Here is a 14,917-nt window from a genome sequence, read left to right on the forward strand (position 1 = left end):
CCAAAGCTGGCCCTACGCACCCACCTGCCCTGCACCCTTCCAGCTCATTCGAACCCCCTTTTTGTAACATTTTATTTTTTTTAAAAAAAATATTTCATTTTATTTATTTGAGAGAGTGAAAGAGGCAGAGCGTTGTTGCATCAGGGCCTCCAGCCAATTGCAAATGAACTCCAGATGCATGCGCCCCCTTGTGCATCTGGCTAACGTGGGTCCTGGGGAATCGAACCGAGGTCCTTTGGCTTTGCAGGCAAGCGCCTTACCCACTCTCCAGCCCTAACATTTTATTTAATTATATGCAAGGTGCCACTGCAAATTAACTACACATGCATGCGACCCCTCTCCCCCCTCCGTGCATTTGTTTTACCTGGGTTCTTAGGCTTTGCAGGCTAATGCCTTAACCTCTAAGCCATCTCTCCAGCCCTCCCCTTCTTCTTTTTTTTTTTTTTAAAGATTTATTTTTATTTATTTATTAGAGACAAACGGAGAGAGAGAGAGAGAATGGGCACACCAGGGCCTCCAGTCACTGCAAAGGAACTCCAGATGCATGTGCCGCTTGTGCATCTGGCTTACGTGGGTCCTGGAGAATCAAACTAGGGTCCTTAGGCTTTGCAGGCAAATGCCTTAACCCCTAAGCCATCTCTCCAGCATCCTTCCCCCTGCCTCTCTCCTTATTTATTTATTTATTTTTGTGTATGTGTGGTTTTTTTCAAGGTAGGGTCTCACTGTAGCCCAGGCTGACCTGGAATTCATTATGGAGTCCCAGGGTGGCCTCGAACTCACGGCGATCCTCCTGCCTCTGCCTCCCGAGTGCTGGGATGAAAGGCATGCGCCACCACACCCAGTTCGCCCCTTCTTTTTTTTCCAAGAGACATGGAGAAAGAGAATGGGCGCACCAGGGCATCCAGTCAGTGCAAACGAACTCGAGATGCATGTGTCAGCCTGTGCATCTGTTTTACATGGGTCCTGGGGGATCAAACCAGGGTCCTTAGGCTTTGCAGGCAAGCGCCTTAACCTCTAAGACATCTCTCCAGCCCTCCCCCAACTTTTTTTTTTTAATTTTTATTAGCATTTTCCATGGTTTTTTTTTTTTTGAGTTAGAGTCTTGCTGTAGCCCAGGCTGACCTGTAATTCACTATGTAGTCTCAGAGTGGCCTCGAACTCATGGCAATCCTCCTACCTCTGCCTTCCAAGTGCTGGTGTTGAAGGCGTGCACCACCACACCCACCACCCCCCTTTTTTAACCTGTAATTTTTTTATTGTATTATGAGATTTATTTTACTTTTTAAATATTTATTTATTTGAGAAAGAGGCAGACACGGAGAGAGAATGGGTGTGCCAGGGCCTCCAGCCACTGCAGAGGAACTCCAGATGCATGCACCACCTTGTGGTGCATCTGGCTTCATGTGGGTACCGGGGAATCAAACCTGGGTCCTTGGGCGTTTCAGAAAAGTCCCTTAACCACTAAGCCATCCCTCCAGCCCCTGTAGTATGAGACTTACTGAGTGAACATGATTGGTAGGGTTGAGCAGAGCTCGTGAGAGCAGAGCTTGTCGCTGGTCCTGGCCATCACGACTAGGAAAACGTTCAACCCCACCACGCCATCATGGATGACGCCACCACGGATGAACCACTTCTCAGCTGCAGTATCTTTGGAGCCGTCTGCGTTGAACTTGGTGGAGCCCCGCTTTTTGGAGACGTGGCTCTTGCTGCGGCCAGGAAACTTGAACTTGGCTCCGCAAAGGGCCTCAATCACATGCCCCTTATGCTGCTGCTTGCTGCAGATGGACTTGGTGACCTGGCCAATACGAACGCTGGCCACTGTGCCCTGTGGCTTCCCAAAAGCACCCTGCGTACCTGTCTGGAGCCCGACTGGGGAATAGCATGAGATCAGAAATCTAGACATCCACCACAGAATGTCTCCAAAGGTCCCTTAGGGCCACCTGTAACAGGCACCAGGTCATTAAATGACTGAGGAGGCAGCTCCCTGTGACCATGGTGCGCGCAGCAACCACCAGGAGAGGACTTCAGTTTGCTTAATTGGTTGCAGATCCTCCAGCTCGTTACCATGGCATTGTGTTCAAGGTTCTAAAGTGTTAGAGCTGTTACTAAAAAAAACAACCATAGCAAAATCTAGATTGGAAGGATGGCTTAGCGATTAAGGCACTTGCCTGCAAAGCCTAAGGACCCAGGTTCGATTCCCCAGGACCCACGTTAGCCAGACGCACATGGTGGCCCATGCGCCTGGGGTTCATTTGCAGTGGCTGGAGGCTCCGGTGTGCCCGTTCTCATTCTCTCTTTATCTGCCTCTTTCTCTCCTAGTAAATAAATAAATGAAATAAATCCTTTAAAAATTTTTAGTATGAGGGCTGGAGAGATGGCTTAGTGGTTAAGGCGCTTGCATCCAATGGACTAGGTTTTGCCACAACTGTCAGAGACAGTTGTGAAGACATAAAATTCACAAGCCATAAAGGAAAGGATTTAAAAATTGGCAACCGGGCTGGAGGGATGGCTTAGTGGTTAAGGTGCTTGCCTGCAAAGCCTAACGACCCATGTTCGACTCTCCAGATTCCACATGAGCCAGACTCACAAAGGTGAGGAAAGCACAAGGTTGCACGTGCCCACTAGATGACACAAGTGTCTGGAGATTGATTGCGGTGGTTGAGGCTCTGGGGCACCAGTTGTTTCTCTCCCTCTCTGTCTCTGCCTCTGTCTTTCTCTCTCTCTCTTTAATATTTTTTGCTCATTTTAATTTACTTACTTGAGAGTGACAGAGAGAGAGGGAGAGAGAGACAGATAGAGAGAGAACGGGCACGCCAGGGCTTCCAGTCACTGCAAACGTACTCCAGACGCATGTGCCCCCTTGTGCATCTGGCTTACGTGGGTCCTGGGGAACCGAGCCTTGAACCGGGGTCCTTAGGCTTCACAGGCAAGCGCTTAACCGCTAAGCCATCTCTCCAGCCCTTTCTCTCTCTCTTGCTCTCTATAAAAACAAACAAAAAAATTAAATTAAAAAAATATTGGCAATCATTGCATGATAAAATATTCTGGGTGGGGCTGGAGAGATAACTTAGTGGTTAAGGTACTTGCCTGCAAACTCTAAGGACCCAGGTTTGATTCCCCAGTACCTACATAAACCAGATGCACAAGGTGGTGCGTGTGTCATTTGCAGTGGCTGGAGGCCCTGGCACACCCACTCTCATCTTCTTTGCCTGCCTCCCTCTCTCTCTAATAAGTAAAAATATTTTTAAAATACTCTTGGGGCTGGAGAGATGGCTTAGGAGTTAAGGTGCTTGCCTGCAAAACCAAAGGACCCAGGTTCGATTCCCCAGGACCCACATAAGCCCGTTGCACAAAGGAGTGCACGCATCTGGAGTTCGTTTGCAGTGGCTGGAGGCCCTGGTGTGCCCATTCTCTATCTGCCTCTTTCTTTCTTCCTTCCTCCCTCCCTCCTTCCCTCTCTCTCTTTCTTTCTTTCTTTCTGTTTTGTTTTACAAGTAGGGTTTCACTCTAGCTCAGGCTAACCTGACCTGACCTGGAATTCACTATGCAGTCTCAGGGTGGCCTTGAACTCACGGCGATCCTCCCTACCCAAGTGCTGGGATTAAAGGTGTGCACCACCACGCCTGGCTATCTGCCTCTTTCTGTCTCTCTCAAGTAAGTTAAATAAATAAATTTTTTTGAAAATAGACTTGAATGAAGGTCCCCAGCTTTGCCTTCCTCACGTGTCACAGAACAGCAGAAATCTGGTGTTCCTGAAGCACTGGGAGGGGCCCCGACCCTCAGCAATAGCAGGAGAGGTCCCAGAAGAGGTGTGGTACCCCAACCATGGGCTCTATTCTTCCCACCAGTTCATTTATATCACGCCCTTCCACCTTATGCTGTGGGCTTGTCCTAGAATGAAAATCCGGGGCTGGAGAGATGGCTTAGCGGTTAAGCGCTTGCCTGGGAAGCCTAAGGACCCCGGTTCGAGGCTCGGTTCCCCAGGACCCACGTTAGCCAGATGCACAAGGGGGCGCACGCGTCTGGAGTTCGTTTGCAGTGGCTGGAAGCCCTGGCGCGCCCATTCTCTCTCTCTCCCTCTATCTGTCTTTCTCTCTGTGTCTGTCACTCTCAAATAATAAATAAATAAAAAATGGACAAAAAAATATTTAAAAAATGAACAAAAAATTTTTTAAAAAAAGAAAATCCGAAACACGCTCCACAGGAGAAAATACATTGAATGCATAGGAACATGGGATTTATTTTACATCAGTTTTGCAAATTTAGTACAAACCTCAGTATAAGAGCTACGTGTGAATGCTTTATGAAAGGCACCAAGAAGACAGCAAGAAAGCTGTGTGTCTGTTTAAAGTTCATCAGGACAATTCTATCTGCCGATGTCTTTCTCTTCCAGTAGAAGCTGCAAATCTAAAAGACAGCTCAGGTTCACCCCCACCCCCAGTCTATCCAGCCTCATACTTGATTTTTTTTTAAGAGTTTGGAATTTTGGGGGCTGGAGAGATGGCTTAGTGGTTAAGCGCTTGCCTGTGAAGCCTAAGAACCCTAGTTCGAGGCTCTATTCTCCAGGACCCACATTAGCCAGATGCACACATCTGGAGTTTGTTTGCAGTGGCCGGAGGCCCTGGCACGCCCATTCTCTCTCCCTCTTTTTCTCTACCTGCCTCTTCCTCTCTCTGTCTGTCACTCTCAAATAGATAAATAAAAATGAACAAAAATATTTAAAAAAAGATTTCGTTTTTATTTATTTATTAGAGACAGACAGAGAGAGAGAGAGAATGGGCGCGCCAGGACCTCTAGCCACTGAAAACAAACTCCAGACGCATGCGCCACCATGTGCATCTGGCTCACGTGGGACCTGGAGAATCGAACCTGGGTCCCTGGGCTTCGTGGGCACGCACCTTAACCGCTCGGCCATCTCTCCAGCCGTCAACCTTGATTTTTGATATTCTTCGGCCCATAGGCAGAAGTCAGACACCACGGAAGAGCAGTAGCCTTGGTTAGCACCGACGGGTGACACCCTGCATGCGCACGCACGCCCACGGCGAGTTTCCAGAGTGTGCATAACGGCTGAGCAGGAAACGTGCAGGTTTAGGAGATTTTCGGTGCTGTGGGCGCGGTGCTGGTGCCGTGGGTCCAAGCCTACCGTGGGATATGGTATCCCCAGGGCCCAAAATCTGTAGCAGAGTTCACCTGCAGATGTGCAAATCAGTGTCCACACAGCATGTCTTACAAGGCAGCCCCCCACTTACACGTGGTAAGTCACCCTGGCGAGGTGACATTTCAACCCCGGTGACATGAGATGCATTTGAAGGACCTGCACAGGGCTTGTGTGGGCTTCAGGATGTCCGCTGCACTCTCTCTGTCTCCCTCTCTTGGTTATATGGTGCAGGGGTGAAGGATCCCGCTCTAGTTTGACAAATGTGTAATGGGTGCCTGTTATTCTATTCCTGTGTTTGAAAACAGGGTCTCACGGAGCCAAGGCTGGCCTTAAACTCCCGATCCTCCTGCCTCAGCCTCCCGCATGCTGCAGCACCAGGACGGATGATGTCTCTGCATCCCATCTTCTCGCTTTCCTTGCCCGTGTTCCGTCTGCGGGCTCCGGACTTTGGGATATGTCACACACACATACAGCGCGCCTGTCTGCTGTGCTGTCCTCAGCCAAAGGGACAGGAGCCACTCAGTAGGAAGTGTAAGGATGTCAAGGTCACCAGGGCCTCCAGCCACTGCAATCGAACTCCAGATGCTCGCGCCACCTAGTGGGCATGTGCGGCCTTGCGCTGGCCTCACCTCTGTGCGCCCGGCTCACGTGGGATCTGGAGAGCCAAACATGGGTCCTTAGGCTTCGCAGGCAAGGGCTTCAACGGCTAAGCCGTCTCTCCAGCCCAAGAGTGGCAATGCTTGAATATTACTCTTCCCCTGCATGGAGCTGGTTTAAGCGCATTCCAGGAGCTGGGCACCAATTAGAACAGGATGTGTAGAGGAAGGCTCAAATTCCACTCCTTGCCTTAACACTGAGTTCATAAATGCCCACGGAGCAGGGTGGGCCGAGCTTTGCAGAAGTAAGTAAAGGGAGGGCTGAGTTAGCTGGGGGCGGGAGAGGGAAGGAGATTAAGGAGAGGTGGTGGAGTGAATGTGGCAAGTACCCCTCATGCCATTGGAGTGGGTGGAGGACAGGCTGACCACTTTTGTCCCCGGGTTCATGTGACGTGTGTCCTTTGTTTTAGGATATATCTAACCCCCATGGTGAGTCTCCCTGCTAGCCAGGCATCTGAAGGGCTGGGGGCAGGAGGCCCGGTCCTGTCCATCCAACCTGACTTCTGACAAGGTGATATGTGCATTTACCAGATCACCTCCGTACCGAGCCAGGAGCTGAGCTCCGGCACCCTGGACCGCAGGAGACAAAGTAAGTCCACGCTGGGGAGCAGTGCGCGGGAAGACGGGCCGCGGGCTCCATCCAGCAGGTTTCTGCCGCCATGACCTCCACCTCAGGGGACACCACACCCTGGGAAGGATGGTCCTGGGCAGAATGTCTCTGTCACACAGGCTGGATGACAGCAGGCTCTTAATACCTAACTGCCTGCCTTTCTCCTGCTCTGTGGAACCTGAACTAATACAGAAGAGAGTCTTTGGCTTTGAGCCCAGCCTGGGACATATTCATGAGCACCACAGGTCTATTTGCAGGTGGGTTGGGGTGACCTTTCCTGCTTTGTGCCTTGTATCCCAATCGGAGTGGGTTATCTTTAGAATTAAATATATATATATATGTATATGTATATATATTGACTGTCTACCTGTCTCAAAGTCTTCCTGAGTTGGCACATGGAGCCCTCACCCCCAAAGCCCTGTAGACAACCCAGCGATGACGTCTCCCAGACAGCGTGGTCATCTCCTTACCTGTGTGTCTGTGCCCCTCCTAGCCTGGGCACTAGCTGCCGCCATGTGATATTATACCCAGGGACACAGGCACCTCCGCTGTCCCCAGAGACCCACAGAAAAATACCAGAAGAAACAGAACAAGGTGTTTCTTCCCCCCCCTCCCCCCGCCGAGGTAGGGTCTCCCTGTGGCTCAGGGTGACCTGGAACTCACTTTGTAGTCCCAGGCGGCCCTGGAATACACAGCGATCCTCCTACCTCTGCCTCCCTGGGGCTGAGGTTAAAGGTATGCGCCACCACGCCCTGCTAACAAGGCAGATGTGGCCTCAGACTCTGGACTGAGAGCCATGGACCCTTGTCGCTGCACCCAAGGAGGTGGCCAGTGGATTGGGTCAGGGACGCATCATTCAGTTGCTCTCTGCCAGCTTAAGGGGTAGCCAACAGGGGACACTGTTGGCTGGTGTCCTTGAACAGTTCATTTCTCAGTTAGACACAGATCTAGGTTTGCATGGGCGAACCCTCCAATATTCTCTGTGACGCGGGAATCTGGGGATCCATTCATGAAGCTCTGGAGATGCGTCACCAGAAGTCTCCCATGATGTCCCACCATCCAGGGGCCCGAGGTTCCCGGAAGACTGGCAGCTTTAGGGTAGGAAGGCTCCTTCGGAGGTCCCGGGTATGATGCGGGCCGTGGAGGCCCTCTTAGGGAGTGTCCCGGGCACAGCGACCTGGCCAGGAGCGGCCCACGGGGACGCGTCCAGGGGCTCGCTCTTGATCACAGGGGTGGCCCCAGGAGGTCTGCAGTCACAGCCCGCAGCGGGGTGCTGGCCGTCGGTACTGTGGCCCCACGTGCAGAGGCGGTGGGGAGGCTGCGGCTCCAGGCAGGTGCAATGGGCAGGGCAGAGAGCGGTCAGCTCCCTGCAGGATCTGGAAGTGGTCCTGCTGTATGCGTGAGTCCCTAGCATTTCGTGCCCAGTGAGAGGGGCACAGACCTGGTGCCTGTACTTGGGCTCTGTCTTCAGATGCACTCTGGTAGGGAAGCTCACGAGATGCCTCCTGGCCGCATCGCCGGCGGCTCCCAGCCACAGCCTGCTGCTGGGAGGGCATCGGCTTTCCTGGGTGTCCTGGGACGCGGGCTCATTTTCCAGCTTGATGGGCACTTCCAGCGACAGTACTGGATTACAGGGGGTGCCCACAGCGATGGGCAGGCCGGGCAACTTTGCATCCTCCGCGGAATATCCCCTGGCTGCGAAGCACTGCACTTTGGGAGGACAGAGCCTGGCCCCCACGCTGCCCTGGGGGACATGGCAGGTGGGCGGCCTCCCTTGGCCCAGATAGATGTCCCTCACGGGTCTGCTCATCCTGCCGCAGTAAGCCCCAGGGGGGTGGTCCAGTGACCCTCTGAAAGCAGCCATGCTGCTGGAACTGCACATGCCCTGGGTGCCAGGGTAGGGCACACACGAGCCATGGGATGCTGGACGCGTGGACAGCTCGTTCCTACCCGGCTGTAGACTCAGCTTGGCGCCGCTCTCCTGTCCACACTGTTCTGTGGCCCAGGTCGGGTCCCTCGAGGGGGCTGGCATCTCCAGACAGCAGTTGTGCCTCCTGTGCCTCTCCCTCCGGCTCCTGGCTCCTGGGCAGCCGCTCAGCACCACTTCCCTTTCCTCTTCTTCCCTGTCCCTTCCAAAAAGAGAAAGCTGGGCTGGAGAGATGGCTTAGCGGTTAAGCGCTTGCCTGTGAAGCCTAAGGGATCCCCGGTTCGAGGCTCGATTCCCCAGGATCCACGTAAGCCGTGAGTTCCAGGCCACTCCGAGACTACAGAGTGAATTCCAGGTTAGTCTGGGCTAGAGCAAGACCCTACCTCAAAAACAACAACAAAAAAAAAAGGGTTGGAAAGGTGGCTTAGCAGTTAAGGCGTTTGCCTGCAAAGCCAAAGGACCCAGGTTCGAATTCCCCAGGACCCACGTTAGCCAGATACACAAGGGGTACATGCGTCTGGAGTTCATTTGCAGTGGCTGGAGGCCCTGGCGTGCCCATTCTCTCTCTATATATAGCTGGCTCTTCCTCTTTCTCTCTGTCTGTCGCTCTCAAATAAATAAATAAAAATAAACAAAAAAACTAAATAAAAGAGAGAGAGAAAGCTATTGGACCGAGTGACAGAAACAATGCACTCCATCCCCTTGGGGGCTTCAGCTTGTCTGCGGGAGGACTCTAACTTAACAAGATGCTGGCTAAATCTCCAGGGACAACTGCAAAGCAGCCCACAATCACACTGTCCCTGTCCCCAGACCAGTGGTCCACGGGCCGACGCAAGCCTTCCTTCCTTAAGCCCTCAGGTACCCAGGAGGCAAGTGACACACGCCACTCTCCCTGCTAAAGAAACGCATCTCTGGTTAAAAAACAAAAACAAAAAACAGCTGGGTATGGTGGCACACACCTTTAATCCCAGCACTCGGGAGGCAGAGGTAGGAGGATCGCTGTGAGTTCCAGGCCAACCTGAGACTACATAGTGAATTCCAGGTCAGCTTGGGTCAGAGTGAGAACCTACCTTGGAAAACCAAAAATAATAATAATAATAATAATAAGTAAAATAAATAAATAAAATAAAATAAAGACAGATTGGGCTGGAGGGATGGCTTAGCTGTTAAAGTGTTTGCCTGCAAAGCCAAAAGACCCTGGTTCAATTCCCCAGGACCCACATAAGCCAGATGCACAAGGTGGCGCATGCATGTGGAATTCCTTTGCAGAAACTGGATGCCCTGGTGTGCCCATTCTCTCTGTCTGTTTGTCTCTCTCTCTCTCTCTCTCTCAAAAAAAAAAAAGAAAAAGAAAAAGAAAAAGAAAAAAGAGGGCTGGAGAGATGGCTTAGCGGTTAAGCACTTGCCTGTGAAGCCTAAGGACCCTGGTTCGAGGCTTGATTCCCCAGGAGCTACGTAAGCCAGATGCACAAGGGGGCGCACATGTCTGGAGTTCATTTGCAGTGGCTGGTGGCTTTGGCATGCCCATTCTCTCTCTCTCTCTCTCTGCCTCTTTATCTCTCTGTCTGCCTCTCTCAAATAAATAAATAAAAATAAACCAAAAAGAAAAAAAGAAGAAAGAAAAGGCATAAGGCATCTCTGCACAGGCAGGTCCAGCATCAGTCCCATAGTCATAACGAATACAGCCACGTGGGGCTGTTAAACTAAAGGCCAAGCATGTAGCTGACCAGCAGGATACCGAGTGACCTCGGGATGGACACTCACGACGAGGGACAGCGGCTGGGGCGGGCAGCGTCTGGCAGCCAATCTGACAAGGAGAACCCTGGTCAGGACAGGAGCGAGGTGGGCAGGGGACGAGGAGCCAAGAGGACTTGTGAAGCAAATCCACTCCCGGGCCCAGGCTGCGAGGGTGTCCCTTCGTTTTGGCACCCACAGTGACTCATCGGGGGTGGGGAGCAGGAAGCGATACCACTTACCCTGAAGCCCCCTTGGGGTCCATGAGGAGTCCAGGACCACCTCTGAGGCACAGGCATGGGGTCCTGGGTAGACCACAGCCCCAGTGGGCCCCGTCTGCTTGTGCCCTGAACACAGAGATGTTGTTTTCTCCATTTTCTCCAGCGCTCCGTGCTGTTAGGGTTTAGAGACAAGGCAGCTGTCACTCGCTGAGCTCAGACCAGAACCCGAGAGGCAGCAGTGAGACCCGCCGTGGCCCCTCCACCAAATGGCATGCCCATGGACTGCACCGGGGGGGGGGGGGTCTGCAGACAGGGGAGCTCTCCCAGGGACAAAAGCACCATAGATGAGAATATGGTACCTGCTAAGTAATTGGGTTCTTGATGCAACTCGGATTCATACATATTCATCACTTTTGCCCTGTGAAGAGATAGTAACAGAGTTAATATGGGTAAAGTATGTGTTGATGGAAGGATGTCATGCCCGAGAGAGGACAGAAACGAACTCACTTTTCAATTTTCTTTTTTTTTTTGACAGAAAAAGAGAGAGAGAGAGAGAATGGGTGTGCCACTGCATAAGAACTCCAGATGCATGGGCCCCTTGTGCATCTGGCTAACGCCGGGCCTGGGGAATCGAACCTGGGTCCTTTGGCTTTGCAGGCAAATGCCTTGACCGCTAAGCCATCCCTCCAGCCCACTTTTAAATCTTTAAAAAAAAATTTTTATTTGAGAGAGAGAGAGAATGGGCATGCCAGGGCCTATAGCCACTGCAAACAAACTCCAGATGCATGTGCCACCATGGGCATCTGGCTTACATGGGTCCTGAGGAATTGAACCTGGGTCTTAAGCCTTCGTAGGCAAGTGCCTTAGCCACTAAGCCATCTTTCCAGCCCATCACTTTTCAATCTTTCTCTCTTTCAGTCTTCTTGGTGACAGATACCTGAAAATTCTGCATCATATCGCTTTTGGGACCCACAAAAGACTAACAAATTACTTTAGAATGTTGATACCACATAGCCCCTCCTTTTAAAATATTTACATATTTATTTACATATATACTTATATATATCATTATTTATATATATTACTTATAAATATTATTTATTTATTTATTTAAGAGAGGGAGAAAGAAGCAGATAGAGAGAGAATGGGCACACCTGGGCCTCCAGCCACTGTGCGCATGTGCGACCTTGCACGTTTGTGTCCCCTTATGCATCTGGCTTACATGGGATCTGGAGAGTCCAACATGGGTCTTTAGGTTTCACAGGCAATTGCCTTAATCACTAAGCCATCTCTCCAGCCCAGGCTTTTATTCTGGAAGGCCACTGCTCCTAGGGGAACTGTGTGTGTGTGTGAGAGAGAGAGCGAGAGAGAGAGAGAGAGAGAGAGAGAGAGAGAGAAAGAGAATTATACTACAGACACTTAGAAGCTCTTAGAAGCTACTTTTTTTTCCAAGGTAGGATCTCGCTGTAGCCCAGGCTGACCTGGAATTCACTCAGCGGTTAAGGCGCTTGTCTGCAAAGCCTAACAAACCCGGGTTCGATTCCCTCACTATGCAGGTAAAGCCAGATGCACAAAATGGTGCATGCATCCTGAGTTCAGTTGTGAGACCCTGGTGCACCCATGTTCACTCATTCATTCTCTCTCTCTCCCTCTCCTTGAAAGTAAATAAATAAATAAAATCTTAAAATCAAAATAACAACAAAAGATTTCCCCACCCCCCCCCCAAAAAAAATCAAGATGAAAGCCTGGCTCCTCTGTCTCCATTTTGGGTCTGCTTCCTTCATTACGAGTCAGCTGCTCCTCCCTGCATGTGGGCATACTAATCATTCAAGCAGTGTCTATCTAGAAATTGGGGATACCAAACCGCTCTTCTCTTCCTTCAATGCTGAAAGCTCAAAGGTAGGACTACTGAAAACATCTTACCATCAGCATTTGATAGTGTCTTGCCTTGGATCCCCCAAAGGTGTCAAAAGGTCTTTGCCCAGGCTGGAGAGATGGCTCAGCGGTTAAGGTGCTTGCCTAAGAAGCCTAAGGATCCAGGTTCAATTCCCCAATACCCACGTAAGCCAGATGCAAAAAGTGGCACATGCATCTGGAGTTTGTCTGCAGTGTCTAGAGGCCCTGGTGTGCCCATTCTCTCTGTATCTGCCTCTCTCTCTCCCTCTCTGAAATAAATAAGTAAATAAAATATTTAAAAAGGAGGGGCTAGAGAGATGGTTTAGTGAGTAAGGAACTTGGCTGCAAACCCAAAGGACCCAGGTTCTATTCCCCAGTACCCAAGAAAGCCAGATGCAAAAGGTGGCCCATGCATCTGAAGTTCATTTGAAGCGGCTGGAGGCCCTTGTACACCATTCTGTCTCTCTCTCTCTCTCTCTTTTTTTTAATAGTTTTTGTTTATTTTTATTTATTTATTTATTTGAGAGTGACAGACAGAGAGAGAAAGAGGCAGAGAGAGAGAGGGAGAGAGAATGGGCGCTGCAGGGCCTCCAGCCACTGCAAACGAACTCCAGACGCGTGCGCCCCCTTGTGCATCTGGCTAACGTGGGTCCTGGGGAATCAAGCCTCGAACCAGGGTCCTTAGGCTTCACAGACAAGCGCTTAACTGCTAAGCCATCCCTCCAGCCCCCATTCTCTCTTTCTATCTCTCCCTCTTCTCTCTCAAATTAAAATCAAATATTTTTTAAAAGGTCATTGCCTAAACCTGTGGTCACCTTGGATTTCAGAAATAGGACAGTCCCCCAAGGCATGGCAGCCCCAGTGATGGCAAGACTGCATGCTGCAAGAGCTATCATCAACAAACCAGCTTGCCCCTCCAAGCAGCAAGCACTTCCTTGGGACATCTTGCATACCAGGACTGAGCATGTGATTAATTGTGCGCGTTGGACTAGAGAGACGGCTCAGCAGTTAAGACGCTTGCCTGTGAAACCTAAGGACCCGTGTTCAACTTTCCAGATCCCACATAAGCCAGACGCACAGAGGTGAGGCAAGCACAAGCTCGCACATGCCCACTAGGTGGCGCAAGCTTCTGGCATTCCATTTCAGTGGCTGAGGCCCTGGCATGCCAATTCTCTCTCTCTTTCTCTCTATAATAATAATAATAATAATAAAAGGCATGCCTCTCAACTCCCATCCCAATTTTTCTTCTGTTAAACTTAAAGCTCTTGTCAGTGGCCCAAACATAGGACCCCTTTATCTGTTTCTGCCCCCAGTGTACCACATTAAGTCTCTTTTCTTTGCTTTTCACTATGATTTATCTCTCTTTTAAAAAAAATATTTTTATTTATTTATTTGCCAGAGAAAGAAAGAGGTAGATAAATGGAGAGAGAGAGAGAGAGAGAATGGGCACACCGGGGCCTCCAGCTGCTGCAAACGAACTCCTGACGCATGTGCCACTTTGTGCATCTGGCTTACATGGGTCCCAGGGAATCAAACCTGGGTCTTTTGGCTTGGCAGGCGAGCGCCTTCGCCGCTTAGCTGTCTCTCCAACCCTACTTGTCGCTTTAATTGGCATATTAGAATGGGTGGCCAAGCCTGGCCTGTTGGGACCTACCGGAACCGGAGACTTTGCCATAAAACTCTAGTTACAGTTATCTTGAGGTCTGACATAGATTGCTCAGTGGTAGAGCACTTGCCTAGCATGCACAGGGCCCTGGATCTCATTGTCAGCATGATCACAAATGAATTAATAAATAAATAAACAAATAAATAAAAACAGGACTGGATAGATGGCTCAACGATTAAGGCGCTTGCTTGCAAAGCCTAATGATCTGGGTACAATTCCCTGGGACCCACATAAAGCCAGATGCATGATGTGGCGTATATGTCCGGAATTCATTTGCAGCAGCTGAAGGCCTTGGCTTGTGGGCACTTGTTCTAGTGTGCATGCTCTCTCTCTCTCTCTCTCTCTCTCTCTCTCTCTGCCTGCTGGGCATGGTGGTGCACATTTTTAATCCCAGCACTCGGGAGGCAGAGGTAGGAGGACCACTGTGAGTCTGAGGCCAGCCTGGGACTCTAGAGAGAGTTCCAGGTCAGCCAGGGCTCAAATGAGTCCCTGTCTTAGAAAAAAAATGTGAAATAACAGTAATCTTTAAAAAATTTATTTATTTACAAAGAGAGAGAAATGGAGAGAAGAGAGACAGACGGAGAGAGAATGGGCATGCCAGGGCCTCCAGCCACTGCAAACAAACTCCAGACACATGCGCCCCTCATGCATCTGGCTTGCGTGTGTCCTGGAGAATCGAACCTGGGTCCCTTGGCTTCGCAGGCAAAGGCCTTAACTGCTAAGCCATCTTTCCAGCCCCAATAACAGTAATCTTGATTTATCCTAATACATATTTAAAAAAAATTTTTAAACATTTTAACTTTTTTGTTTTGTTTTGTTTTTAGAGATAGGGTATTGCGTTATCCCAGGCTGACCTGAAATTCACTATGTAGTCTCAGGGTAGCCTTGAACTCAAAGTAATCCTCCTACCTCTGCCACCCAAGTGCTGGGATTAAAGGTGTGTGCCACCCTGCCCTGCTAATTAAATTTTTTTTTTTTTTTAATGAGAGAAAGAGAGGGTTTGAGAGGGAATTGGCAAACCAGGGTCTCCAGCCACCACAGTTGAACTC

The 14,917-nt window shown here is 50.3% G+C and overlaps 1 protein-coding gene and 1 non-coding gene across 2 annotated transcripts in view; both read right to left on the minus strand.

The window, feature by feature from the left end:
* Positions 1 to 1,911: 1,911 nt before the first annotated feature.
* LOC123456408 lies at positions 1,912 to 2,047 on the minus strand. Its single transcript, XR_006634509.1, has one exon. It is a non-coding gene; the product is annotated as a small nucleolar RNA SNORA70 (small nucleolar RNA).
* Positions 2,048 to 7,517: 5,470 nt separating this feature from the next.
* Positions 7,518 to 14,917, minus strand: part of Ahrr (aryl-hydrocarbon receptor repressor) — a 134,756-nt gene continuing 127,356 nt past the window's right edge. Inside the window, exons 9-11 of the mRNA XM_045139392.1 lie at positions 10,666 to 10,724; positions 10,328 to 10,478; positions 7,518 to 8,553 (exon numbers count right to left, since the gene is read on the minus strand). Of these exons, the coding sequence (XP_044995327.1) occupies positions 7,518 to 8,553; positions 10,328 to 10,478; positions 10,666 to 10,724 (1,246 nt within the window). The remainder of the gene's footprint in view (positions 8,554 to 10,327; positions 10,479 to 10,665; positions 10,725 to 14,917) is intronic.

Source organism: Jaculus jaculus, chromosome 21 (genome assembly GCF_020740685.1).
Source record: "Jaculus jaculus isolate mJacJac1 chromosome 21, mJacJac1.mat.Y.cur, whole genome shotgun sequence".
In the NCBI taxonomy this organism is placed as follows: Eukaryota; Metazoa; Chordata; class Mammalia; order Rodentia; family Dipodidae; genus Jaculus; species Jaculus jaculus.